Raw genomic sequence first — 25,698 nt, 5'->3', positions numbered from 1 at the left:
TTAATTAAATCTATTAGAAAGTCCAAATACAGTGCATTATACAGTATGATATTGTATTTTTACTGCCTGATGTGCTATCACAGTGCACATTTGTATATTTTTGTATGGTCAAAACACTAGCTCTAAACTACTTAGATTGATCGAGATAATTAATAATACATCATTAATGTTTAGAATTGGGTTAAGTACTGTAATTTATAGTACTGTGAGGTCTTAATGACATTTTTACATCAGTTAGGTTATTCTCCATGATTAATAATACTGTAGGCATCAGCTTTAACATGTATTATAGTCAGATAAAGTAGTATTTTACTTAATTTTTGCAGGATTCTCAGCCTAAATATTCAATTCAAATAACTTTATTTGTCCCCAAGGGGCAAATAAACCTCACTAATAAAAAATTAGTTGGATAAAATAACACTATAAATAGCACTGTAGGATTTTAATCCCAATATTTACACTTGTTAAGGCTACTTTGTAATGAAAATCTGAATCTTTTTCACTTGTACAGCTGTACAGAGCAGTGTATGTGTGTGTGTGTGTGATTCAGGGATACCCCCCCTCCGCTTTTCCCCTGAATGACATTTCAGGAGGAAACACATTTGTAACGCAGCACGTACAGTAGCTATACTCTCACCCACCTCACTCCTCACCCCATCCAATTTACCAGCATGAGATGCATTTAGATTGGGGGGGGGGGGGGGGGTATCCGTTCTGAGGCTCACATGACTCCGCTGCATAGTGCAAGTTACAGCCAATGGGAGTCAGAGTTGAGGGGTGACGTCAGGGGGCGGGTTGATGCATGCGTGCGGGTGCGTGTCTGTGTGTGTATGTGTGTGTGCATGCAGACCTCCCCTCTCTCCCCCCGTCCTCCTCCCTCCCTCCCTCAGGCAGCCAGGCAGCAGCTCCTCCGTTCAGGCGCAGTGTGGTTCAGTGTGAGCAGCTCGGCCGGCCTCCCCTCCGCGCTCAATGGACTAGATTCCCCCAGCCACGTAAGAAGCACCGCGGCGGCCCCACCGGAGAGAGGATGTCCTGCTGAATCCAGGGATTGGCCTGGGAAAGTCGGCCGGCCGTCCCTTTCCTTCCTTCTTTTTTTCCCTTCCTTCCTTGCATCTCTCTCTCTATCAGTTTTTTTTTTCTCTGGAACCAAGAGAGGGACTCCCTGCACACAAAGAGCCGCAGCAGCAGCCTCTCTGGATGGGCATTTTCTCCCCCCGTGGCCCGCTGACAGCCGCCGGTGCACGGATGTGTGATCCCCGGGAACAAGGCCGGATTGACCTGGTACTAGTTAGCCGCCGAAGCTAACTAGTTAGCTCTGCACCTGCTAGCAAACATTTTTTTTAATCCTCGCTTTGGCTTTTGGTAAAACTTCCTTTATTTTGTGTTGTATTATAATTTCTGTGCCTGAATTATTTCGCGAAACGTGCCATTATATTGCGTAAATACCGGCAACATAAGCAGGCAGACGGGCTCCATTCATTGGTAAAGCTAACTTTTGGTAGCCTTTGTTGCAGTTTTGTTGCTTTAAAAGGTGAATGAAACCGACTCTGTTTGATTTTTACCTCCAGAATGGAAAACAAAAGGAGGTCAAATGAGCTGTAAAGAAATATTAGAGCCGTTTTTGTAGCAGCGACTCCATTTTTTGTTGTTTCTCCAAGTGCAAGGTGCAGCTGATTTTTCTTTTGTTTTTTTCTGTTGTTTTTTACTTTTTTTTAAGCTTTAGCTTCACTGTCGGAGCGGTTGTGTTGTTTTTGTTGGTGTTTTCTCCTCAAATCGAGCCGGAAGGAGGAAGGTTTCCCCACCTCACCACCATCATCATCACCACCGTTTTGTGGAGTTATCGCACTTATTCCTCATGAACATACAGAGGTCAAATCCAATTAACATTTCACGTTATGGGAGATCGCGGCACAAATCGCACGATTTCGAGGAGCTATCCTGCTTAAGGACTACAGAGTCGCACCAGAGCTTCAGCCCCAACCTCGGGTCCCCCAGCCCACCGGAGACCCCGGACTCCTCGCACTGTATCTCCCGCATCGGGGACTACCTTTTGTTGGAGCCGCTGGAGGGAGACCACGTTTTCAGAGCCGCCCACCTGCACAGCGGGGACGAGCTCGTATGTAAGGTTAGTATTCACCGTGTTCGTGCAGCTTCTCCTCTAATGTGCAAATGTCGCTTCATGCATAAAACAACACAAAAAATCCATCCCTATACGAGTCTGCGCATTTATTCCAATGCATATTCTCCTGAATGTAATGCACATTCTTTATAGACAGCTCATCCTCCTCCTCGGCTTTTTAATAATTGCTTGCATTGTAAATAGAGAGCTGGCACAGCAGCCTAATGGAAAAAGTGAATGGGGTGAGCTGCGTGGTTTGGATTGCATGATGTAACGTTGACAAAGGAGTGAGTAACCACGCACACACTCCTCTCACAGCTATTCTCGCTTACCCATGGCTTCTCCCTTTCATAGTACAATGCTGTAATCGTATTATTTCACCCTTTTGGATTTATATTCGGTGCATAAACACTCATTTTGCATCAAATGCTTGTTGGATCAGGAGGAAAATCAGCACAGGGGAACTTCACAAGCTCAGCCATCTGCTGTGACATTGGCTCCAGCATTGACCTCCCAGACCATAAAATATAAAACACTGCTCCCTAAAGCTTGAGGACAACCTCGTGGCCTTTCCTCACCACATTTATAGCCCGTATTGACTTTGCTATTACTGATTATAAGGGCAGCAGGGTCGTCCCCGAGGAACATTACAGCTTTAAGCTGGCTTAAGTGAACTGATGAATTGAGACGAGTTACATGCACCCTTGGACTCATAAGGCATGACATATCCAGTAACCCGTACCTTTTGACTTGAGCTAATGTTTTGTCATGGCAGTATCAAATTAATGGCCTTTGGCATAGCCTAAGAGCTGTTTGACCTCCTCTGCTTTGTGCCGCTTTCAATACAGGAGCAATCAATCCCTTCCTGCAGGACTGATCATTACTGTCAGGCTGGAGGCTCGGGTCGCAACTTAAGATCTGGAGACCTGTGGGGTGTATTTGTATTGACTGCAGGCAGAGGAGCCCTCTCACCTGAACTGGTTGTACTGAAAGCCAATTGGGGGTTACTATGGAAACAAAAGAGACACTGCAAACCCCGGGCTGCAGTATAATACCACACACTAATACGATGCTTTCAGTTTGCCTCTGTTTAACCTCACTCACACACAGTTTTGTGTCACGAGAATGCGGCGGGTTGCTCATATTTTGGTGACATTTAGTTTAATTAGAGGGCAATTTGATGCTCTTTCAGTTGGACCTAATTGTGTCCCCACAGTGGGAAAGTGGAAGTAAACTGTTTGGCAGATGTTTTCACACCGAGATCTTCAAACCACCAAAACAACCTAATGAGATAGCTGTGCTCATATAACACTCCAGATAAGAAACGCATCCAGCTGGCCTGCAAATCTAAATGTTTTCCTTTCTTGTGTTTGCAGGTTTTCGACATTGGCCGATACCAGGAGTCACTGGCGGCCTACTTTGCTCTGGGCCAGCACCAGCACGTTAACCAAATCCTGGAGATTTTGCTCGGGGAGACACGAGCGTACGTGTTCTTTGAGAGGAGCTATGGCGACATGCACTCTTTCGTCCGCACCTGCAAGAAGTTGCGAGAGGACGAAGCTGCCAGGCTCTTCTATCAGATAGCCTCGGCTGTGGCACATTGCCACGACAACGGACTGGTCCTCCGTGACCTCAAACTGAGGAAGTTTGTCTTCAAAAACGAGGACAGGTGAGTTCTGCAGAACATTGCGTCGAGCTCCTCCCTTTGGTCTGAACACGTATATGTGGCATTACAGCCGTGTCAGTGTTATGTGTCATATCTCAGTTTACACGGTGTAATCTGAGACAATACCAGGGCGACATGCCTTTCCCAGATGTTGTGCACAGTGCAGGAAACATAAGCCTTTTGTGTCTCCCCTGGTTATTTTTGTGCTCAGGGTTTTATGGTGGATATATACGAACGCAGATGTCACACTCGGGGAAACGTTTAGCATTGATTGAAGCATGTGATTTAGTCAGAGCTGATGTCGACGTGCAGAGTAGTTAGCAGGCTTTTTGCATGGCAGATGATCATTTTAGCTGAGCATCTGCACTTCTGTAATGATGAGCCAGAGAGAACTGGAGAATCTCACTCTAACTGTACACTTTTGCTGCCCCCTGGTGGCACCATTTCAGAACTACACCAAGAAAACACAAGCATCTGTTGCTACAGCAACGTTAGAGCTGCTTTTTATTAATGAAGATGTGTTTTAAATTCGAGTAGCTGTTGATTCTGGCTATTTTTACCATTTTTGTAGTTATGCCGCTGCAGGCTGCATGCAAATCCTCTCAGTAGAGTTCCTTCTGGAGGCTTCTTTCCTGCTTATCTAACTCCTTGGCAGAGGCACTCGCTGCACTTCGGTGCCCTCTGTCTGGATGCGTGACGTCATCTTTGGCGCTAACTGTGGAAAAGAGAAGTTGAGCTGCCTCACATATTTAGTCCGGGTCCAGTAACCTTGAATGTCACATCAGACCGCTGGGATGCCGCGTCGCCCCCTGCTCCTATTTAAATGATTGATGTCGGGTGAATTTTCGGAGTGATGTTGTGGGCCAGTGTTGGGTCACATTTACTATATGGCCTGCCAGGACTCTTCTTACATCTTTTCAGTCGTGCTGAATCAGTGGACAGGAAGACAAAAAGCTGCTTTAGAGACCTGCTCTGGCTGCAACCCAAGGCTGAGCTGAATGCACAGATGGGAAAACCAATAAGAGCAGGCAGTAAATGACACCTGAGCAGGCCTCCGCAGCATGACTTAGCTTTCCAACCGGATTTTGTCATTCTGCTGTTAGCCTTTAACCAAACGGCAGCCTGTTAAAGAGTCAGAATCTGGCTTTGAGTGGAATCTGGCCACTTAAACTGTTCATGTCTTCCTTCTACAACAACTGCACACATTCAGCTTAAATACAGAATTTGGTACAATTAAACTGGGCTCTTCTTTCTTATTTTTGCCCTTCTAAGCCCTCTTAGCTCTAATTGCAGGTTTGCACATCCTCCAAATGAGCAGTTATCCAGGCTGTATTTATATTTCACACGGCTTTATCTCGCAGAGGAACAATGGGCGTTTAGCTCAAGGAAAAAATGGAATTCCTTATTTAAAAATTATTCAAAAACGCTCCACAGCCTATTAATGCAAGCAAATTACTGATCATGAACCAGCCAAAGGGCTAGAGTGAAAGTTTGTGCACAGATGGCAGAAAATGCATTTGTGTCTGAGACATTATCACATACAGTTTGCGTAATGCATAATGTGGTATGGACCTCGCATGCAGATGGCAGCATTTACACAACCACACAAGCGTCACTTAGCGTGCGCATGGAAAATTTTCTCACCTGAGCTTCTCCGAATTCTTCAGTGACAGCATTTCTGAACAACTAGTCATTATTATCAGCACTCGGGGGTATTATAGCTTAAAAAGAGCAGGACACAAAGAAGAATCCACATTGCTGGGCGCCGCCTGATTTTCAGAGCAAAACAGTTCGGTGCATGAAACTGAAGACGAGCAGCCACCCATAATTATGCTACTTTTTGGAAAGCCTGCACAATGACGCTTTTTTTATCCGAGTGAAAAGAAATGTCAGGCTTAAGCCTCGAGAATTATGCGCTCTGCTTCCTTTGATATCCAAAAGCGATGGATTTAGAGCACTTAAGATGTCCATCAGAGCAAATTACCCCACTTGATCTTGTCTTTTGTGCTTTTTTGTTTTGTTGTCACGTAGTTTGGAACTGTGATAGCAACATTAACAAATAATGCTCCGGTTGTGTCTGCAGAAGCCTTGTGAAGCTGGAGAGCCTCGAGGACACTTATATCCTGGAAGGTCACGATGATTCTCTGTCAGACAAACATGGCTGCCCGGCCTACGTCAGTCCTGAGATCCTCAACGCCAGCGGCAGCTATTCGGGGAAGGCGGCCGACGTCTGGAGCCTGGGCGTCATGCTGTACACCATCCTCGTGGGGCGCTACCCTTTCCACGATGTCGAGCCGGGCTCCCTGTTCAGCAAAATCCGCCGAGGCCACTTCAACATCCCCGAGACGCTGACGCCCAAGGCCAAGTGCCTGATCCGCTCCATCCTCCGCCGGGAGCCCGCGGAGCGCCTCACCTCTCGGGAGATCCTGGAGCACCCCTGGTTCGCCTCGTCCGGGGCGCTAGGGGCGCCGTCGTGCACGGCCGAGGGGAGCGAGAGCAGGAGCAGATGGTGCCTGAGGTGAACATGGAGGAGGAGCTGGAGCAGTTCTTCAGCTGAGCAACAACACCAAGCACAAACGGACGACTCCGCCACGGTCGGCTCGCCACGGTCACAGCAGAGCCAAAAACAGTAGTTTAGAGATAAATAGGTGAATTTGTCACTCATAATAAAGGTGTTTCCATCCTGTTTCCTTTTCCACCATTTCATGGAAAACCTTGAGCCTGGCATGACAAATGGCATCTATACATCATCTGGCGACACGGCTCCTGATCAGGGACGTTGCCACCAGACATGCAAGTTGCAAATAATGTAGCAAATGTTCTTTTTTTTTTGGATCTGTTTGGTTTAATGTGGTGCTCATAAACACATTCACCATTTTTTGACACTATGGAAAGCATGAAGGGACATCGCAGGAATCCAAGGATAAATGAACTGACAAACTGCGACACCACATGTTTTCTTACGGATTTTTTGTTTAGGTTTTTTTCTGTAATAGCTTTAGGTGGTAATAATTGAAACCACACACCCAGAGTCAGAAATAACACCCCCAAGTTCTAAACTTAGACGAGGTGATTATCCTGACCTGGGACTATGGGTGAGGAAACGGAGCAGCGTAGGCTTTTTTCTCATCGTCGTCATAGCTTTTTGTTTCATTGTTTGGTTTTGTCATTTCATTGAAAATTCTGCCACTAAACTCCTTGATGGCCTTGTTTTCAATTTCTGTCTCCTAAGCTGATATCACACTTTTGTAAACCATCTTTTTGTTCTTAAGCTATTCCAATCTGTTGTTACTGCTGCTTTAATGTCACTCCCTGAACCTCAGATCTTCAAACCATTTTCTTCCCAACATGCACTTGATGTGTTAAGGTGAATGGACGATTCCACCTCTTTAAAAAAGAAAAAAAAATTAGCTTCCTTTTATTTAAATTCATTCTTCAGTTGTAGGAACGAGAACATAACATTTATTTAAATTGTAACAGCTATATATAAATATATATAAATAAATATAAATATATATATTTAAAACTACATTGCAGGGTTTTTCTTTATCCAGAGATTCCTTTTTCATGTATGATGTAGGCAATATGTTGACACAGGACAGGCGCTACGAGGAAAAAAAATGTCTGTCTGAAGTTTTAGAATATCTTCTGTGCCAGTATTCCTGTGCCCTGACAGCCCATGCCACCCAGTCTCCCTCGTTTCTTTTTCAAAAACTTGATACGAGCTATTCAGTGATAGTATTGCTATGACATGCTCACTCCAGAACCTCATGTTAGTTTTTCTACTGCCTGCGTAGGGTTCTGTGAAACGATCATGCTCGGAATGGGTACCAGTGGACACGTTTCGTCGTATCTCAATGTTACTTGAATTTGTGTTTTTAAATCTAGTCATATGGCATGTGCTCCATGAATGCTATAGCCTGCCTAGCAGAGGGTGGGTGGGAAGGGAGGCAGGGGTGGGTGGGGGCTGAGGGTTGGGGGAAGTAGGAGGGTGCTTGTTTTTTAAGAAAAAAAAAACATGAAAATTCTCAATTTGCTACTTTTCTGAGTTGCTTTTCGATTACACAAAAAAACACAACTATTGCTTTCATTGTTTTTGTAGACTGAGCTACCTTTTTTGTTTAAGTTGGTGCTGATTTGGTGCTAATGTTTAGTCCTTTTTTGTTTCATGGAGGGGGGTGGTGCATGGTGGGATATCTGCCTCAGATGTTCTGATTGTATCGTAACAGATTCTGGTGTTTTGTCCAAATTTATTCAGTAAATAAATTGTGAACTGCTTTTGGGTTTTGGTTTTTCTTTGCCTCACATGCAAAAAATATTCGCTACAGGCTGACACAACATGCAGCATTACTGATTGTTGCAAGGGCTAAACATTTTGAGAAAAATCAAGATCTACGTGTGATTTTTGTCACAACTATTGTAAATAGACTTAATATTATTTGTTCAGGTTAATCTTCAGTTCAACATTCAATGAACAAACATGACAGAGCATTACGACATGAGATACTATTGACATAACGGTTTCAAGACCTGGGTTAGATGTGGTGCGGGACATGAAGCTTAATTTGCAGTCTTGACAGTTGATTAATTGCATTTTTTTCAAATGGCAATTTTAATTTGAAATTTATTAAAGCTGCTGAATTCTGAAATGCTGATCTAGTCAAAGATGGTCAGTGATATGTCAGTTTAGTAAATCTGATTTAAGGGTCTCTTTGGTATTTGGCAAGAAGACAAGGAGTGGCTCTAACCCCTAAACCAAATGATTCCATCGTAGTAATGTAATAAACATATAAGTATATTCACCTACCTTGGATGTTTTCTCCTTTTAATGCTTTTCAGTAGTGAATCATGATCAGTTTCTTCTGGTGTTTTTGAAAAGATTTTCCAAAAAAGGCCCTTTCATGTCAAAGTGAAACCAAATTTCTGCAAAGCAATGTCAATTAATTAATTAAAAATAAAAAATGTAAAGTTTTTGATTGCACAATTATCCACCTACTTTGAAGAGGCTCAAATATTCAGTATTGTATAACACCGCTGCAACCAACTGGTGCTAGAGGTCACACAGTCAAATGGAGATCATGTGAGTGCAGTGAAAGTGTCTGAAGTGATCGTGGTATAAAGACACGTGTAACTGGAAGGTCCGGTCATTGATGAATCAGTACTCCTGGTTGTACACCATAAAAACAAAAGAACACACATGGAAAATGTTATTGACAAGCATAAGTCAGGGGATGCATACAAAAACATTTCTAAGTCACTGAATATCCCTCGGAGGACAGTTCAATCCATCATTAAGAAGCAGAAAACAATATGGCACATGTGTAAATTTGCCTGGAGCAGGTCGTCCCTCAATAACTGAGTGATTGTGAAAGAAAGAGACCAATGAAGGTGGCCACCAAGACACCTATGACTCCTCCAAAGGCGTTATAAGCTTTAGCAGCTAAGGACCAAACCTGAGATTTCCCAGCAGAACATTACATTATAACAAGAAGATCGATGTCATTCACTTATCCTGTCGGTGATTTTATTGTTGTGACTGATTGGTGCATAAAAATAATAACTGGCTCCCAGTACTCTCTTGGCCACTGCGCCCCATCGAAAGTGCTTCCCAGTTCCTAATGAGATTGCAATCACTGGCAGAACTTGAATGGATTCCAAATGAGTGAGGACTGCTCTGTCAGCCCCGCTTCAGCTGAACAATGGCACACAGGAGACTCCAGGAGGAAGCTCTTCAGTCAAATAACGTTCCTGGTGGCTCTCTGGAGAGGAACCTTTAACTAAATCTTATATGACATTGAGGCTGTGCAAATCCATCCACCCGACCTGCAGCTCATCCTGTCTTTAAGTCCCTCTGAGGATGAAAATCACTTCAGATTGTGCTTGTTCGTGCATGTGTTGTTGTGTGCTTACAGCTGTGTGTCTGAGGTCTTTCACTGGTCTTGTCCATGAAGGGTAATCCCGATTAAGGTTAGATCTATGCCACAAAGCAAACAGCTGCTGTAATAATGCAAAGTCTCTTTTACAGTGATCATTTAGAATCATGGGTTAGTGTTCGCTGTTGTGACATCTTTTACATTTCTTCATCGACAGCAACACAAACCTGTCCCTTGTCTTTCAGTTGACTCCTGTGAGCTGACAGAAGATGAAAGATGACCGAGGCCTGCTAATAATTTTACAAATGAGGTACTGTGCAGGCTTTCCAGGTCGACCACCACCAGGCACCTACATGACAAAAGGTTTCTTTGTAGTCAAGAATCTTTATTAACCACGCCTGACGTACACGTCAGCGGGGTTACTGCATTCGCTTCGGTATCTGGCTGGCTGGCTGGGTAAGTATGTATGTGTGTATGTCCGGTCAGATATCTCTGCAACTGCTGAAGTCAGGATGATCAAACTTGGCACTGAAGATCGGTCTAAGGGCCCCTGCTCAGTTGTGGAGTTACAGGTCAGCAGATCAAGAAGGAAGGGATATACGTAGGATGATCAAAATTGATACAGAGTATCATGCATGGGTGTGGTTCTGCCCTATATTGAGGGCTCATCTAGTTGTCATTATGCAGTCAGTATTCACCAGTGACATAACCAAATTCTTGTTGGTAATGCCGGCTTAAAAGTCAACATTAAAAGACAGTAAACTGATTAAAGTGCAGCAGTGCAAGGTGCAGTGTCAGTTCCATGCTTTTTAAAGTGAGTATGCGTGAGGATGTGCAGAGTTTAGAGGTCTGGAGAAAAAGCTATTCCTCAATCTAGTGGTTCACAAAAGCAGTTTGTCACCAGGGTGGGTTGAATCTGCAGCAGAGACGGAGTCCAGGTTTGGCAGAGGGCGTCCCACAATCCCCTGAGCCGTCTTTACCATCCTGGCCAAGTCCTTCCTGTCCTGCACTGTCCAGCTTCCATATCAGACCACCATACAAGACAGAGAATGCCCTCTATGATGGTTCTATAAAAGTTTGTCAGGATGGAGTCCAGCCCGTCTGAGCCTCCTGAGAAAATAAAGTCTTTGGTGAGACGCGTTCAGGGTCTGTGTGAGGTCAGTGGTGATGTGGATGTCCAGGAACTCAATGTTATCAACTTGCTCTACGTCCTCTTCTTCCTGGATCTCCTTGGTTTTGATAGAGTTCAGGACCAGGTTGTTGTCTGAACACCACTCGGTCAGGTGCTGGACCTCCTCCCTGTAGCGGTTCTCATCAGTCTGTTATAAAACCCACCACAGTCGTGTCATCTGCAAACTTCACGATGGGATTTGAAGTGTGGATGGCAGTGCAGTCATGTGAGCAGAGTAAAGAGGACATGTAAAGTAATTGATAAATCACTGATTTTTGTCAACAGACTTTAAGTAGAGCTCACTTAAAAGTCACAACTTGCTAACATGCAAAAAAAAAAAGGCATGCACAAGCAGTGATGCTTTGAGAGAACAGTGGACAGGGCAAGATAGTGAATACCAGCCTGACCTCTAGTGGTGACATTGGTAGAAAAGGCACAGCAGAAGAACAAAAACCCTGCCATTTCAGTATAAAAAAACAAAAACATTTAGCTAGGATAAATATGAACAGTTACAGTCTTGACTCTGCAAAATTGTGTGTTGTGCTATCATATTCTGAATGTTATTGGATTGTCCTCAAACAAAAATTAAATGTGCATACTGTTTTCTATGACTAAAACTAAATAAAGCTTAACTTTGTCAGTGACTAAATGGATTCATTTGAAGGTCAACTTTTGAGCAATAAAGACCAGTTTGAGTAAAGGAATAAAATGTGAAAATATTCTCAGCTACAGGTAAAAAAAATCCCTCTTTTGTAAAAGTAAACGGCAGCAAATTGTGAAAAAAAGTAGCTAAAACAATGCATTGAACTTTAAAAACTTATGTCATCCATTGTGTGAAATCTGCATCTTTAAAGTAACTAAATCTGTCAGATAGTGGAGTAAAAAGTACAATAATCACCTCTAAAAAGTAGCAGAGTGGAAGTATAGGGGGAGAAATATATCAACATTGAGCTCATGTAAGAAATTACCCTTAACCCTGGATGCACTTTTCACATCCCAAACACAGATTTAGCACAAACCCTATGTACCTACTGATGAAATGTTCATTTCTTTCACATTGCATGACTCTAAACTCAAAATTTTATGTCTAAAGTCGAACTTTAAGTAAACTTTGAAACCATAGAAGACTTTGTATAAAGGTAGGAGAAAATCTGTCAGATTTTGATGGAGCCATCTAAAGGTCACAGAGAGAGCTTTTAAAGAACTGCTTGTCTGTTGCTTTGCACTAAATTTTGTGCTCAATCATAAAATCTTTATTTTCCTTCACAATGTGCTTTATGTTCCCTCTGAGCCAACCGAACAGTAAAAGTGTTGGTCCAGAACAGTTACTGCCATTCTAGAGAAACACTCTGGACTCAGACATGCGGCACTTATTGTGATGCATTTAAATGCTCATTGTTTAATTGAAAAGGCAGATCTCAGCTGCTGTAGAGCTGCAGCTGCTCCACCAGCTGAGATAGTGATGTTGTGGCTGGATATGTACTTATTGTTTATTTGGATCAGGATTAATGTAAAGAACATTGAGAGCACAAAAGTGATTTCAAGGTAACGAAAGTATTTCAAAGTGATGAAAAATTATTGCAAGGCAGCGCAAAGGTTTTTTTTGGAGGTAATGCAAAGGTTTTGAGACTGAACGCAGAAGTATTTCAAGAAAAAGTAGAAGTATTGCAATAGATGGCAAAAGTATTACAAGAGGACTTAAAACTACTGCGAGTAAAAACAAAAGCATTACGAGAAAAAGTAAAAGATTTGCAATGGTTTTGCAACTGAATGCAAAGTTTTTGTGATTAAAACCAAAAGTACTGTGAGGGAACACAAAAGTATTGTGATATGCAAAAGTATTGCAACAGAACACAAACGTTTTGTGATTAAAAATAAAAGTAGTGAGAGGATGCATACAAATACTGAGAAGTAATACAAAAGTATAGCAACAGTATCGGGAGGAAAATTGAAAATATTGCTCGTGAACTACAGTACTACAAACGTATTTTGACTGAATGCAAAAGTATTGTAAAGAAAAGTTAGAGTTTTGTGAATGAATACAGATTATTGCGAATGAATGCAAACATTTTGTAACTGAATGCAAAGATTTTGTGATTAAAAACATTGTGAGGAAACATTAAAGTGTTGGAGGAAGTGCTGTGATTGAATGCAAATATTGTGAGGAAAGGCAAAAGTATTGTAACAGACAACTATCGACAAGTATACAAAAGTACTGTGACTGAATGTGGAAGGGAACTCAAGGGTTATTGTGAGTTTGTGCAAAACTGTTGTCAGGGGGGGAAAAAATCAAGAGACCCTCACTTTGACACTTGCAGGATTCCATATATTTCCTGTAAACCAGGACGTAATCAGAACATCTTAAACCACAAGAGATTCTGACGTGTTTAAAGAAGAAGAAATACTTGTGGGTTATTTTTAGGTCAGCAATCAAATGAACACTGACCACGTTAACCCCAAAATGACAGATTTCCTTGATTAAATTTCCTCTATCAAAGCTCTCTGGAAACTCTCAGGTGGATTTGATTGACTCATCAGGTGCTCGTTCAACTAAATCAACCTGCAGCCGTAATTCAGCCGTTGGAACATTAAGTAGCAGCATGGCAGCCGGAAACAAGGGAAAGTCAAGAGCTCAAGACTCCAATCAGCAGAAGTCCTGTCAAAAGAAGCCGAGCAGCGTCACTGAACCGCTTCTCAGGAGGAAAAACAAGGCCAGACACTCTGAGCGACGTAAGACAGAGCAGCGTTTCACTGCGGATGATGGAGGAGAAACAGTCTTATTTCCTGATAAATCCCAGTTAGAGATTAGTGGCAGCAACAGAAGGGAGACCAACAGGAGATGGAATGAAACTGCAGTGAATCAAACCCACAGAGAGACATGGTGCTGGGAATATACAAGTCTGTGGGCATTTTTCCTACATTTGGTTCACTTGAATATTGTTGTTTGTACACTGACACGTCAAGCAGGGGGTATTTGGGCGTTAAGCATGTCATTTTTTTGTACCAGTTTCTGCCTTTTCTGCATCAATTTATGACCAAATTTAGCCTTGAGGTGACATTAGCAACATATACAGGAGTATATATTGATCTGATTACATTTTCTACAATAGGTTCAGTTGTTTTTTTGAGCTTATAATTCAAATTTTGAGACTATAAAACAAGATCTGCCCCCGTTGGAGCATCTATTAGTAAAGTTATAGAGTTTTTATGTTCAAAATACTGAAAAGACTCATAATAAAGATGCTAACAACATCAAAAAATTGTCACATTACCCCATAAATGGAGAAAATAAAAGTATATTCAATGGCGGATATATGGAAAAATTCTTTGCTCATTCTAATTCAAGCTGATCATGTACTGTTACAGTATGAGGCATGTATTTGTATTAATTTGCAATGTGACTAATTAGAGATTTTCTATGGATCTGGAGCGTAAATGGCAAAACATATGTAAAACCATATTGCCGTTTCTATTTTCATACAGTCTGACCGGTAATGTGAATTTAGAGAACATAACTCATTACTGCTTTGCGAGGATGAGGAGATTTGAAGGCACGTGGAGGCCGAGAGCAGAGCAGCAAACAGGAGTGACTCATCTCATGTTTACAGTATTCATTCAATTCCCTACATTTCCACAATCTGTCGCACTGCTGACATTCACAAGAAAACACATTAGAAAAAAGAAAAAGAAGCATCCCAGACTGTGGTTCTGTTTGAGCTAAATAATTGATGTGTGTTTGCAGCTTATTGTAACATCAAGACAAAGCCTCGGCTATTTAGATAAACGGGAAGACTCCATTTATTCATGTAATGTCCTCAGCTTTCTGTTTTCATGAAATCTGCAGGAGCTCTACGTTGCAGCGAAAGGAAGATTAACATTTGGATCTAAAATTTATCAAGCCCAATAAGTTATGGTAAAGCTCCTGGTTCCAAACATGTGCAGTGATCCGCTGGCCTGGAAAATCCCGCTGTCACAGTAATCTTTCACAATCCAATCTCTATGGAGCTTAATACCAGGACCAGATAACGGATTTAGGCAGGAAGTACTGTGGGCTATTTTCTCTGGTGAATGGGAGATATTAATATTACTATCTCAAACTCTGGGACATAGATAGAGTCCTAACACTGAAAGAAAGCTGGAACCTTTCAGGATAATGGTTTCATTTTCTGCATATTATCCCATATATAAATGAAAAACCGATGTTTGACCATAATGTTTGCTCTTTAATATAGTTTAAATGTTGTACTATAGATGAAGTCCTGCCTCACAGAAAGCTGTTTATTCTGCCTTGAAGCTGAAGCATTTAAAAGGTGAACTGATTTATTTGGGAGCATGCTGCTGTTTTTTATTGGTGTTATTCTCTCCTTTAAAGGCAGTTTCTGTAATAGTTTGACCTTGATATTTGAATTAGTTGGCTAAATTTGTATATTATTGATTAGAGTATTGTTTTAGTATGTTTTACTTTGTTCATTATATATTTTATTGGTGCACTTGTTTTTAGTTTATCCTTCGCATTGTGGTTGAATTGATTTGTCTACATATTTTAAAAACATTTTGGTGCGACAAACTTTTAAAACCAAAAGAAAAACATTTAACCGGTCTCTGTATTTTAATGTCTGACTTGTATAAATAAAATGTAGCAAGGTTATAAAAGTTTTATGTTTGATAGATTGATATTCAGAAGAAAATGTATAAAATAAACATGATTAGTCTTCAGAATTAAAAATAATAATAAAAATAAACATGAGTGGTCTTCAGAACATACAAAAATAATAAAAATTTTACATGGTTAGTCTTCAAAATACAAAAAAATTAGTAAAAAATACACCTGGTTAGTCTTCAGAACATATAGAAAAAAGAATGCAATTAGTCTTCTGAATATAAAAAATACACACAATTAGTCTCCAGAACATACAAAATAAACACAATTAATCTTCAGAATTCAAAACAATAATAAACATAGTTTTCAGAACATACAAAAAAGAAACTACATTTAGAATTTATATTTACATATATGCATAACATTGTGTGCAAATGTAAGTAAAATCATAAAACATATTCAAAATAATTAGTTAACTATTAAAACACACCACTTTTGACTACAAAAACCACAGTCCTGCTTCTTAACGTCCATGTTTCTCTCGTTTCTGTTTCCCCAGACTGTACATACATCATGATGCAGCGTTTGTTGATTAGTCTTTTCTAATTTACTAGAATGAAGATCATCTCTGATCCCAGCCTCATGACATGAAGTAGAGGATGATTTCCAATAAAGTAATCTCCATCATGGAGCCAGCAGGGCCAAGAGGGCCAAGAGGTCTGCCTTAAATCCGGTATTACCCAACGAGTGACACCGGATCGAAGGGCACCTAAAGCTCTCCTGATAAGGTTTCAGAGGTAGAAGAGCAGCAGTTATGAAGAGAACACTTCTAAAGGCAGCTCTGTTTGTGTTTCCTGGGATACAGTCAGACAATAAGGGAATTAATGCAGCAACAGATGATCACCAAGAAACAGGAGGAGGAGGGTTAAAGTTACGTCATGTTTAAGTGTCAGACTGCAGAGCCAGAGAATGTACTGTACAGCACTTACTTCTCAGTTACTCCTCAGCAGGAGGATAAGTATTCTGCAATTCAATTAACTCAGCCTGAGATCAGTTTCGATTTTATGTAACTCGGGGGAACAACAGTGCTGTCTCAGAGCGCTGAAAGTTTTTTTGTGTTCCACCGAGCTGCTCCAATTAAGGTTAATGGCATGGTTGTGTAACGATCCCGCTACAATAAGGCCCATTTCAGACACCGCTGCTATTGTGTCGAGGCTTTGGCAGAACACAGGCATCCCCCAGCGGAGCCACTGGGCTATAAAGGTGCTTCAGCGAGCCGGTCCCCAGGCGCTGCACGGTGCACATGGGTGCCCCTGGGTGTTCTGGCAGCACAGTTTTGTGGCAGGGCACCAAAGAAAACACGCAGACAACAGATGGCCTCTGTTGTCTTTCGCCCAGCCATGAAGCTTCTGCAGGCTCCAAGTTAGAAAACTCACTGAGCAAGTCAGAGCAGCCTGAGACTCAATCAGGTGGATGGGAGTCAGCACATACCTGTATTTTGCATGAACCTCTGCATTCTCTTCAACCTGCCACTAATCATGCATTTTGCATGTTCTTTTCATAATTCCTGCATTTTCCAAATCATTTAAACATTGCAAAACTGTCAAGCAGCTACATACTGCAGTGTCTGTGCAGAAAAAGACCGTTATTGTCTTTATTATGGTTGCAAAATGAGACTAAACATAATTGCTTTCAACACTAGATGGTGCTCACATTTTACCTTCATGTCATGTTCTGTACTTGCTTTTTAAAGGGAGGGTTTTAGTTTAGTTTATAATTTATTTCAGGCAATGACTTTCAAACAACATAATTTCAATGCAGGTATCATTTACACAACAGTAACTGGACAGGTAATACATGTGCTTACATAGCCCATATAGAGTGCCTGAAAGGGTTAATAAGAAACGAAGCCTCCAAATGAACATGCTTACAGTATGAGGTGAATGCACATTTTTTTAGAAGTTTTGAAAGCATACTTCCAGTATTCATATACATATTTAATGTGAATGTCTCTAGAGGTGTCTTTATGTCTGAGTGAGTTTACATTCCAATGAAGGTCACCACTCAGTGCTAAAGGTGCTGATTCCCTGATTTAAAAACATGCTTCTCTGCATTGTGTGTATCATTATTACTTTTAAAGACCTTTTTTTTCTCGCAATAGTAAGTAATGACTAAACAAGCAATAATTGGTGTTGTTTTTTTAAAATGAATATAGTTGGATGGGGAGAAGAAACTTCTCTTGATCTTTCTTTCTTTTTGCCACATATTCACAAATAATTAACACTTGAAATAATGAAAGCATTTGCAAAAGAAAATGTAGTAGAAAATGCAAACCAAGCACTGGTGTTTATTTTTTTTAGTAGTTCTTTTAAATTTAATTTCATTTATTACAAAGGAAAATCTTGCATGATGATGATGAAAATAAATATTACAAAAATAAAATGCTGCTAAAAGTACCAGAAAAATATTACAAAAGTAATACAAAATTTAAATCACACTCCAAACTTTTGGTTAAAATCAAACACTGTTACTAATATTAAAACATATATATTAAAGCATTTTGATTCAAATTTTGCAAAGTTTTCATTTGTGTTTGCAGCTTTTTAATCAGACATCTTTAAATCAATGAAAAAAAAGCCCAGAAAAATAATAGTCTTTCATATGAAATAAGCAAATCTCTTCCAGTTTGGCTGATTATTTGGGCTATATGGACAACATTATCACTTATAATAAAAAACTGATTGAGAAAATAGATTTTCATGGCCTCCTTTCTACAAAACATTGAATACAAGCAAAACATGGGCTGATGGCTCTCCTTTGAAAGCATATGCAGCAGAAATAGACCCCATGATGGTGTCATTCTAGCAATTAACTCTCAACAAGCCATTTACTATCAGCAAACACTCAAGGGAGCACGCAGGCCTGTTATGCTTTTAAACATGGCTCCGCCCAGTGAATAACGCTGCATTAAACACTGGGGAGCCACAAAGTCACGACTGCATCAGGCCCTCACAAGTGTTTGCAGAAATACGAAAGCATCTTTCCAATTATGCGTTTGCAATATCGTTATGCAAGTTGCTTGTATTCGATGCTTCCCCCCAAAAATGTTTGTTTTTATTGAACCCAATTATCTGGTCAGTAAACAGCATAATCAGAGCCTCAAGATGACACAGAAAATTGGAGAGTGGTCTTGCATGCGGTCTTTGCTTTTCACACTCTTTCGTCAATACCCAATTATCCTCTCTGTTGCTTTCCCCCACTGATAGCACATGATTTAAAATAGGTTTTTTGGGAGGGCATTGTTTTCTAATTGCAACAATCCAGAGTGACTTGACGCATTGATCAGCCATTAATGGCTTTAAACAGTGTAAAGACGAGGCTGGCCGGAGCAGAGATCTCACACACATTTTCTTGCAGGGTCACTGCAGAAGATATTACTTTGGCACATTTGTTATTTTTCTCACAAATGGTTTAACAGAGCAGTAAAGCCAGCGGACTCTTTCACTGGCTCTGACATCTGTGGCCGGCACGGACAGCTTTATTGACTACAGGTACCAGATGAAGTATTGGCTTTTTTTATGTGCCTGAGCACTAAAGCTCATGCAGTAATTATTGGAAATGCATCCTGCGGGTATGTCAGGCGTGTATGAATCGGTTTTTCAGGGTCTGATGTCCGTGATAATTACATCCTTGTTTTCAAGGACACTGTTTCAATGCTGATCATCTTTATTAGATGCAAGGATCTATGTGACCTCACCAACAGGCTTCAGCCACAGCACTGAAACACAGCTGGGAAACCTTTGATTCCAACATTTATGTTGAGGTTACTGTCATATATACCAACTACCGAAAGTTCTGTTTGAAAGAAAACAAGAGGATGCTGGTGATACGGCAGCCTGTAGCTTTTTAGTTTGTGCTTTTCAGTTTAGTGCTTTTTTTTTTTTTTTTTTTTTTTGTGGATGCCAAACTTTTTTTTTTTACAATCACTGGCAATTTAAGTGTTTGTTTTTTTTTAATTTTGGAGGAGTGAGAAGAGGAAATGAAATGGAAAAGAGCGTTGCTCAGTGGAGTCCTACCTGCGGAGCAGCAGAGCCAGCCAGCTATTGTTTACTCTGACAGGAGCCTCTGATCTCACTGAGCCCTCCAAAACTGCTGGGATGAGACATGATATTCTGGAGGAATTTCTATGAAAGAGACATGGAGGGAGATGAGCTGGAGGAAAAAAGAAGGGAGAGAGGCTTATAGACCGACTCTTCTGTCTGTTATCATGGGAAATGTTCGCTCTATGGGTGATAAGATGGAAGAGCTTGAGACGCTCATCAGACCCAAAGACTCTACCAGGAAAGCAGCCTCATGCTTTACATGGAAACATGGCTGAAAGACTGTATTACCGAGAAGAACACCAGAGTAAGAGCCTTCCGGACTCAGTAAGAGGAGAGGTGGAGGAGTTGCTCTGCTTGTGAATGACAGATAGTGTGACCCTGCACACGTTGCCATTAAAGAACAGATCTGTAGCAGGACATTGAACTGCTAGCAGATAGTCTGAGATCATACCATCTGTCTGGAGTTCATTGTGGCCGTCGCCATTGTTGTTTACATTCCTCCTACTGGACACACTGAGACTGGAGAGACCAGGTCATCCATCTCCTCCAACCCAAACTTCTCTTCAACCCAAACTTTTACCTTCATCCTCCCACGCTTGCCCCTTCCCTACCAGCTCAGTCCCACCTCACCTCACTCCTCCTTCTCTATTGTCTATGTTAATCTGCAGCTGTTACAAATTAATTTCCTATTAAGATCAATAAAGTATTTATTCTATTCAACTTTCTTCCACTGCATGAACTTATGGTTTTACTTCTAGTGCATGTTACAATCACAGCTTCCTCTGTACAGCTTCTTTTAGGGCTGTTTTAAGGAAAGGAAAAAAACACAGGGAAAGTACTCCTGAATGATCTTGAGCAACGACTGTGCAAGTCCTGACAATGATTGGCTGAACAAGCACCATTTTTTCCTTGTTGAGTCGCAGTTGTCTCCTCTCTAACATCACCAACAACAGTGTACAATTCACCATAAATGCTAATGATTCAGTTCAATGCAATTCAATTTTATTTATATAGCGCCGATTACAGGTCAAATTGTCTCAAGATGCTTTACAGAACCCATATGCCTGAAACACCGTAACCACAATACTACAAACCTCCTGTCAGGGAGAGCTCAGGTCAGGATTCACGTGCCGAAGCCAGAGGCAGCCAGGTGAGAGAAACAAAACAAAACTTTTTCGAAACGTAACTTACATAAAGGAAACATATACATTACAAAGAGCAAAATGAGATGAGGAACAAGAGGAAGATCAAGCAAGTGAACAGCAGGGCAGCTAACAGGCAACTAAACAGGACAAACTGACAGAGAACAAAGGTAAAGACAGCATTATAGATACACAGAGAAGTAATGGGGAGAGAAGTCACAGGTAAGACTAATTAGGAATTTCAAAAGAGGATTGAAACAGTCAAAAGGAAGAAAGTAGAACAAGAGAAGTGCAACAACATGGCTAGTCAAAATAAAACTGCAATGCACACTAAAAGAGCCAATTAGAGAGGCAAAACGGGACGAAATGATGGTGAACAAAAGGAAAGTGTGGGGCTATGTTAGTATATACATCACAGGGAACCAATAGACTAATTACAGCATTCAGAAAGAGGAAGGAACACAGACAAGAGAAGAAAGTGGAACAACAAGGAATGTCAGAACGAAAAATAAACTAAAAATAACTAAAACCTCAGGCTATGACGTCTCAGTTGTTGCGGAGTTACACCCAGTAGATGCTGTTTGGAGCACTAAAAGTTAACATCATGGTCAAAGCTGTAATGGGCACAGAAAAACTATAGTTTAAAGGGTTATTATTTTAAACAGTTGGGCCAAATTCCCCTCTCACCCAAGATCTTACAATGGTATTCTTGCAAAAAATTACAAACCTGCCCAGGAACAACTCAAGAAGCATGACAGAGGGCTCAAAGCAGTGACCCAGCTTCAGAACTCATTGCATCTCAATCCATCCAAGTGTTCACATGGTGTGCTGGTAAAAGCCTGATCCATGGAAGGTCCCACCCTGCAACCCAGAGGATTGAATCAAGAATCCACTGCCAACATACTGGGACCGGACACCAAAGGACAACCCAAGAAGTTCCATGCCAGGACGGATCAGAGCTGTTTTGGCAGGAAGAAGCACCGGCAATGTCTTGTTGGAAAATCAAGTCGTTGGAAACGGGAAAGAGTTTTCCAACTAATGGAAGAAGATTGTTCTCAAGAGTAGTCCTGTACATGACTTGGTTCATTGGCCCTGTTCCACCCAGACTGAAACTACCCCAGATGGTCACTGATCCACCCCATGCTTTACTGTAGGGGCAGACAGTCTGGGTTGTAGGTTTCTCCAGACTTCCTCCTAACCTGTGAGTTGGCTGGAGAGGACACCTGGAGGTCTGATGACGATTCCTGACACAGGAACGGATGAGTGCACGGTCATCTCATGAGGTAGAAAGACGTCTCCTGCTGCGACCAGCTAGCAATTTGGTAGAACCATGTTGGGCTGTTTTTTTTCTTGGTGTAATGAATGGTTGTCTCGGAGAGCTTCAGTTTTGTCGCTACCTGTCTCTCAGTCACACCAATTTCTAGCAGTGCCAAGATGGCTGCCTTTGTGGCTTTACATAATTCTTTAGTTTTAAGCATTATGTGAGAGCTGACAATGTCTGAGTTGTGCTATGGCTTGAATGTCAGCAGGAAACCACTCTAGACCTTTGCATATGCAGTGCCTATGACATGAAATGGCCTCTTAAATACTCTGGGAATACAATGAAGCTTCAGATATCAAATAGGACATAAAGAAATATGTAATCAGCTGCATTTTTCATTGTATTCTTCAGGTAATGTACCTTTACTGGTACCAGACATTAAAATAAACAACAAATTGAAGAAAGCAAGGGTGATCTAACATTTTTTCCTGACAGTCATTAAAAACTTTGAGACCACATTTTTCAACATAATTTCTATTTTGAAGCCCGAAACTGGATTTTCTTCATATGAATCATTTGTTTAGCATATTGGCATACAGAAACAAAAATCTAAAGTTTCAAGAATGATTTCAAAATAAAGAATTTCACAAAAGAAAATGGCACCTGGCAAACACAAAGTCACAACAGTCAATACCGAGTATGGCCTCCATTTGCTTCGATGCAGGCAGCAATCCGTCGGCACATGCTTTGGACCAGGCTTCTGATTGTGGGTTGGGAACAGCCCATACGCCTGGCTACATCACTGTAGCTCAAACCGGCCTCCACCATACCCAGTGCCCGGAGACGTTGTTCATGTGATAGACGCGGCATGATGCTGTTCACTGGACTAACTTTTTTGGGCCTTTACATAGGCCTTCACAACCCATTCTCAAATTGTGCAGATGCTCACTGAGTATTGCTTGGTGTGTATTTGGTTCATTTTTGCAAAGTGACCAACCCATGTGCAATGAATCATGACAAAATGACAACTCATCATTATCTCAACTACTAGGGCACTAGATCATCAGTAAATCCACAATGAATAATTACAACCCCCCTACAAGTAGAATTCTGCCTACATTTCTACCTCAAAGTTTCTATTGACTGTCAGTATATATAAATGGACATCAGCATCTTGTTGTCAGTATCCATCATGCAGCTTTTGTGTTTGGTACAGGGTTGCTATGTGATTTCATGTTCGCCAACCTTTTTGCTATCCCTCAGAAATGTGGTTTTCACAGAGTGACAAATGAGGAAGACTAGAAATAACATGCTATTTTTGTCACTGCAACCTTTAGTGGAGCAACTCGCACTGCTAAATATCAACTGAGAATCACGGAGCAGTTTCAGTCCTGGTGGGCTGACTTGTGCCCCCCAAAAGCTTTAAATCATCTGGCTCAATGAATCAGAGTCTTGACTGAGCCAAATTGCCTGACTGTGCCCTGTGGGAGAGATAATTGGGTGAAACAGGTTGTTTTTGTGGCCTTACTGAGGTACAAGAGAAGCAGGAGAGAGGAGAAAACAACATGGACTCCTCATTTTAGATAAAACCTCTGAAGCGTGCAGTGTCCAGTTTTTGTTCAGGTGGACTTTTGGGTTTTCAAATAAGGCGGTCAGGTCACTGTAACTCTGAAATCTGGCAGATGGTGAAGGCTGTTTGTGCAGGACATAGTGTGATATGAAGATGTAAGCCATGTTAAGTTACACCCTTTTCCCTTTTATCTTGTTGCAGCACTGTTACAGAAATACAAAAGGTGTACGAGTTAAAAAAAAAAGAAATCATAACAGATTAGATGTTTTCTTCTTTTCCAGGGGCTTATTGTCCCTGTAGGTACGGAACTGACTACAGCAACAGAAATGTCAATTTTCCATTGCTGTAGTTATATTGATTTAAAAAAAAAGTATTTTCAATAACAGGTGAAAAATAAATCAGCAAATATTTTCGATTATTTTTCTCTATATTCCTGGAATGTCAAGGTAATGAGCACTTAGGATTTCTTTTAGAATTTGTTGCATTTATTTCACATTTGCAGTTTTTACAACATAGATTCAATATTAAATAACACAAACACTATTTTTTATTTATTTTGACTATAGATGCACCATTAAAACAGAAAATATCCATTTTTTTTAAATTATAGGTTTAACAGTAAATAATACAAAAATGCCCTGTTTTGTTTGTACTGTTGGTACACCATGACTTCATAGCAAATTTTACGTTTGTACAAAATCTGTACTGTGCTGGCAGTATTTTTTTCAGCTCTTTTACTGATTCATTTCAGTGTGTGACGTCCATATTGATGACATATCGTCAGCAAACAGCTTATCACACATCCCACATAAACACACAGAGCAACATAAATTCTGCTCTGGAGCTCAAGTGTCCGATTCACTCCCCTCTTTTTATGGCTTTAGTCTCCACCCAGTTCTGTTATAATGTGGTTCTGCAGCTACTCAGTGCTTTGCTGTAGTTGATATGGTTTCCGCTGGTTCATCAATGTCGTATCTGTTCATGTTTAGTGCTTCACAGGTGGCTCAAAGTGGGTTTTTAGAGCTTTTTATGCTGAAAACAGCCAGAAATGACACGATGAGAGCAGCGACGGTGAATTTAAGAGTAAAGATGCTGCAACACTCAGTATGGGTAAAGAGATCCATGCAGTTTGGTGATAACTGTGGTCCACAAATACTCTCCTGCTTTATATTTATTTGATAATAGTCTACTGCTTTTCCTGTTTGAACAGTTTACACACATTTATATTTGGATATGTCAACTTTGATTTAAACAGATTTAAAAAAAAACACAAAAAAAGGGGAAACAAATCAACGGCATCCGGTCTGGTGACACATGTCTGTCACTTTTTAGTGCTGTTTGCAAATTATATTCTCAATATTTGCTGATTTAATGAGGCGATGTACATACAAATTTTGAAGTCTAATATTATCCTGAGCAGTTATTTTGGGATTTATTGTAATTAATCAGGTGTGATAGAAGAAAAAAATTGGTCTTGTTTTTCGTTTTGTGTCGAACGAGGCGTCGACCTAATTTTACAGTTAGAAATGTTTGTTTAAAGTGACAATAAATCTATCAAATGAAGGACAGAAATAGTAGTGCTGTGATTTGGACTCTTTCAAATGAGGGAGTCAAGGAAAACAGGAAAAGTTACTGACAAAATGCACCATGTTCCAACAGCAGTGTGCTTGTTTATATGTCTGCAATCTGAATCTTCCAATTTCTACCCAAATACGATTACGGTCAATATCAAATACAGTAGCAATACCATAAATATGCAATATTATTATAATTAGAAAGTCCATTTATGGTATTAGTAAACTTTATATTCTACCTCAGAGAACTGGAATCACTTTACATGAATTAACTATTGGAAAAAAAACAACAATAAAAATGCAGAAAAATACTTGCGACCACAGCTGCCAGTATTTTAGTGTAATTTGTTGTAGTGACACAAAGCCACACTGTAAAAAATGTGTACATTTTTTATTGCAATTTTCTATCACAACTTACTGTTATTTTACAGGTGTTCTTCATTTACATGTAAATGCAAAAAGTGCAAATACTGTAAAGATTTAAATATTTTTAAGTGATGGTTTGTTCTTTTATAGTTTTTGACGGCAAAATTACCATCTTTTGACTTTATTGAAATTGACAGAAAATTCTCATTACTTCACAAATATTTTCTGAAGAGCACAGATTTTCCCTATTTTA

General features: G+C 40.6%; 1 protein-coding gene across 1 annotated transcript; it reads left to right on the top strand.

Moving 5' to 3' along the window:
* The first annotated feature begins 855 nt into the window (after nt 1-855).
* trib2 (tribbles pseudokinase 2) lies at nt 856-7,509 on the top strand. Its single transcript, XM_022194683.2, has 3 exons — nt 856-2,125; nt 3,496-3,788; nt 5,869-7,509. Exons 1-3 carry the CDS (start codon nt 1,856-1,858, stop codon nt 6,305-6,307), a joined length of 1,002 nt encoding a protein of 333 aa, XP_022050375.2. The 5' UTR covers nt 856-1,855; the 3' UTR covers nt 6,308-7,509.
* The last annotated feature ends 18,189 nt before the right edge of the window (nt 7,510-25,698 follow it).

Source organism: Acanthochromis polyacanthus, chromosome 16, assembly GCF_021347895.1.
Source record: "Acanthochromis polyacanthus isolate Apoly-LR-REF ecotype Palm Island chromosome 16, KAUST_Apoly_ChrSc, whole genome shotgun sequence".
Classification (NCBI taxonomy): Eukaryota; Metazoa; Chordata; class Actinopteri; family Pomacentridae; genus Acanthochromis; species Acanthochromis polyacanthus.
The sequence above is the reverse complement of the archived record's forward strand: the minus strand, read 5'-3'. Positions and strand labels throughout refer to the sequence as shown.

What these genes read in the sequence shown, in the direction of transcription:
- trib2 (XM_022194683.2), top strand. Translation starts at nt 1,856, where the DNA reads ATGAACATACAGAGGTCAAATCCAATTAACATTTCACGTTATGGGAGA. An exon ending in GGGACGAGCTCGTATGTAAG is followed by an intron (nt 2,126 to 3,495) that starts GTTAGTATTCAC and finishes TTGTGTTTGCAG; the next exon opens with GTTTTCGACATTGGCCGATA. An exon ending in GTCTTCAAAAACGAGGACAG is followed by an intron (nt 3,789 to 5,868) that starts GTGAGTTCTGCA and finishes TTGTGTCTGCAG; the next exon opens with AAGCCTTGTGAAGCTGGAGA.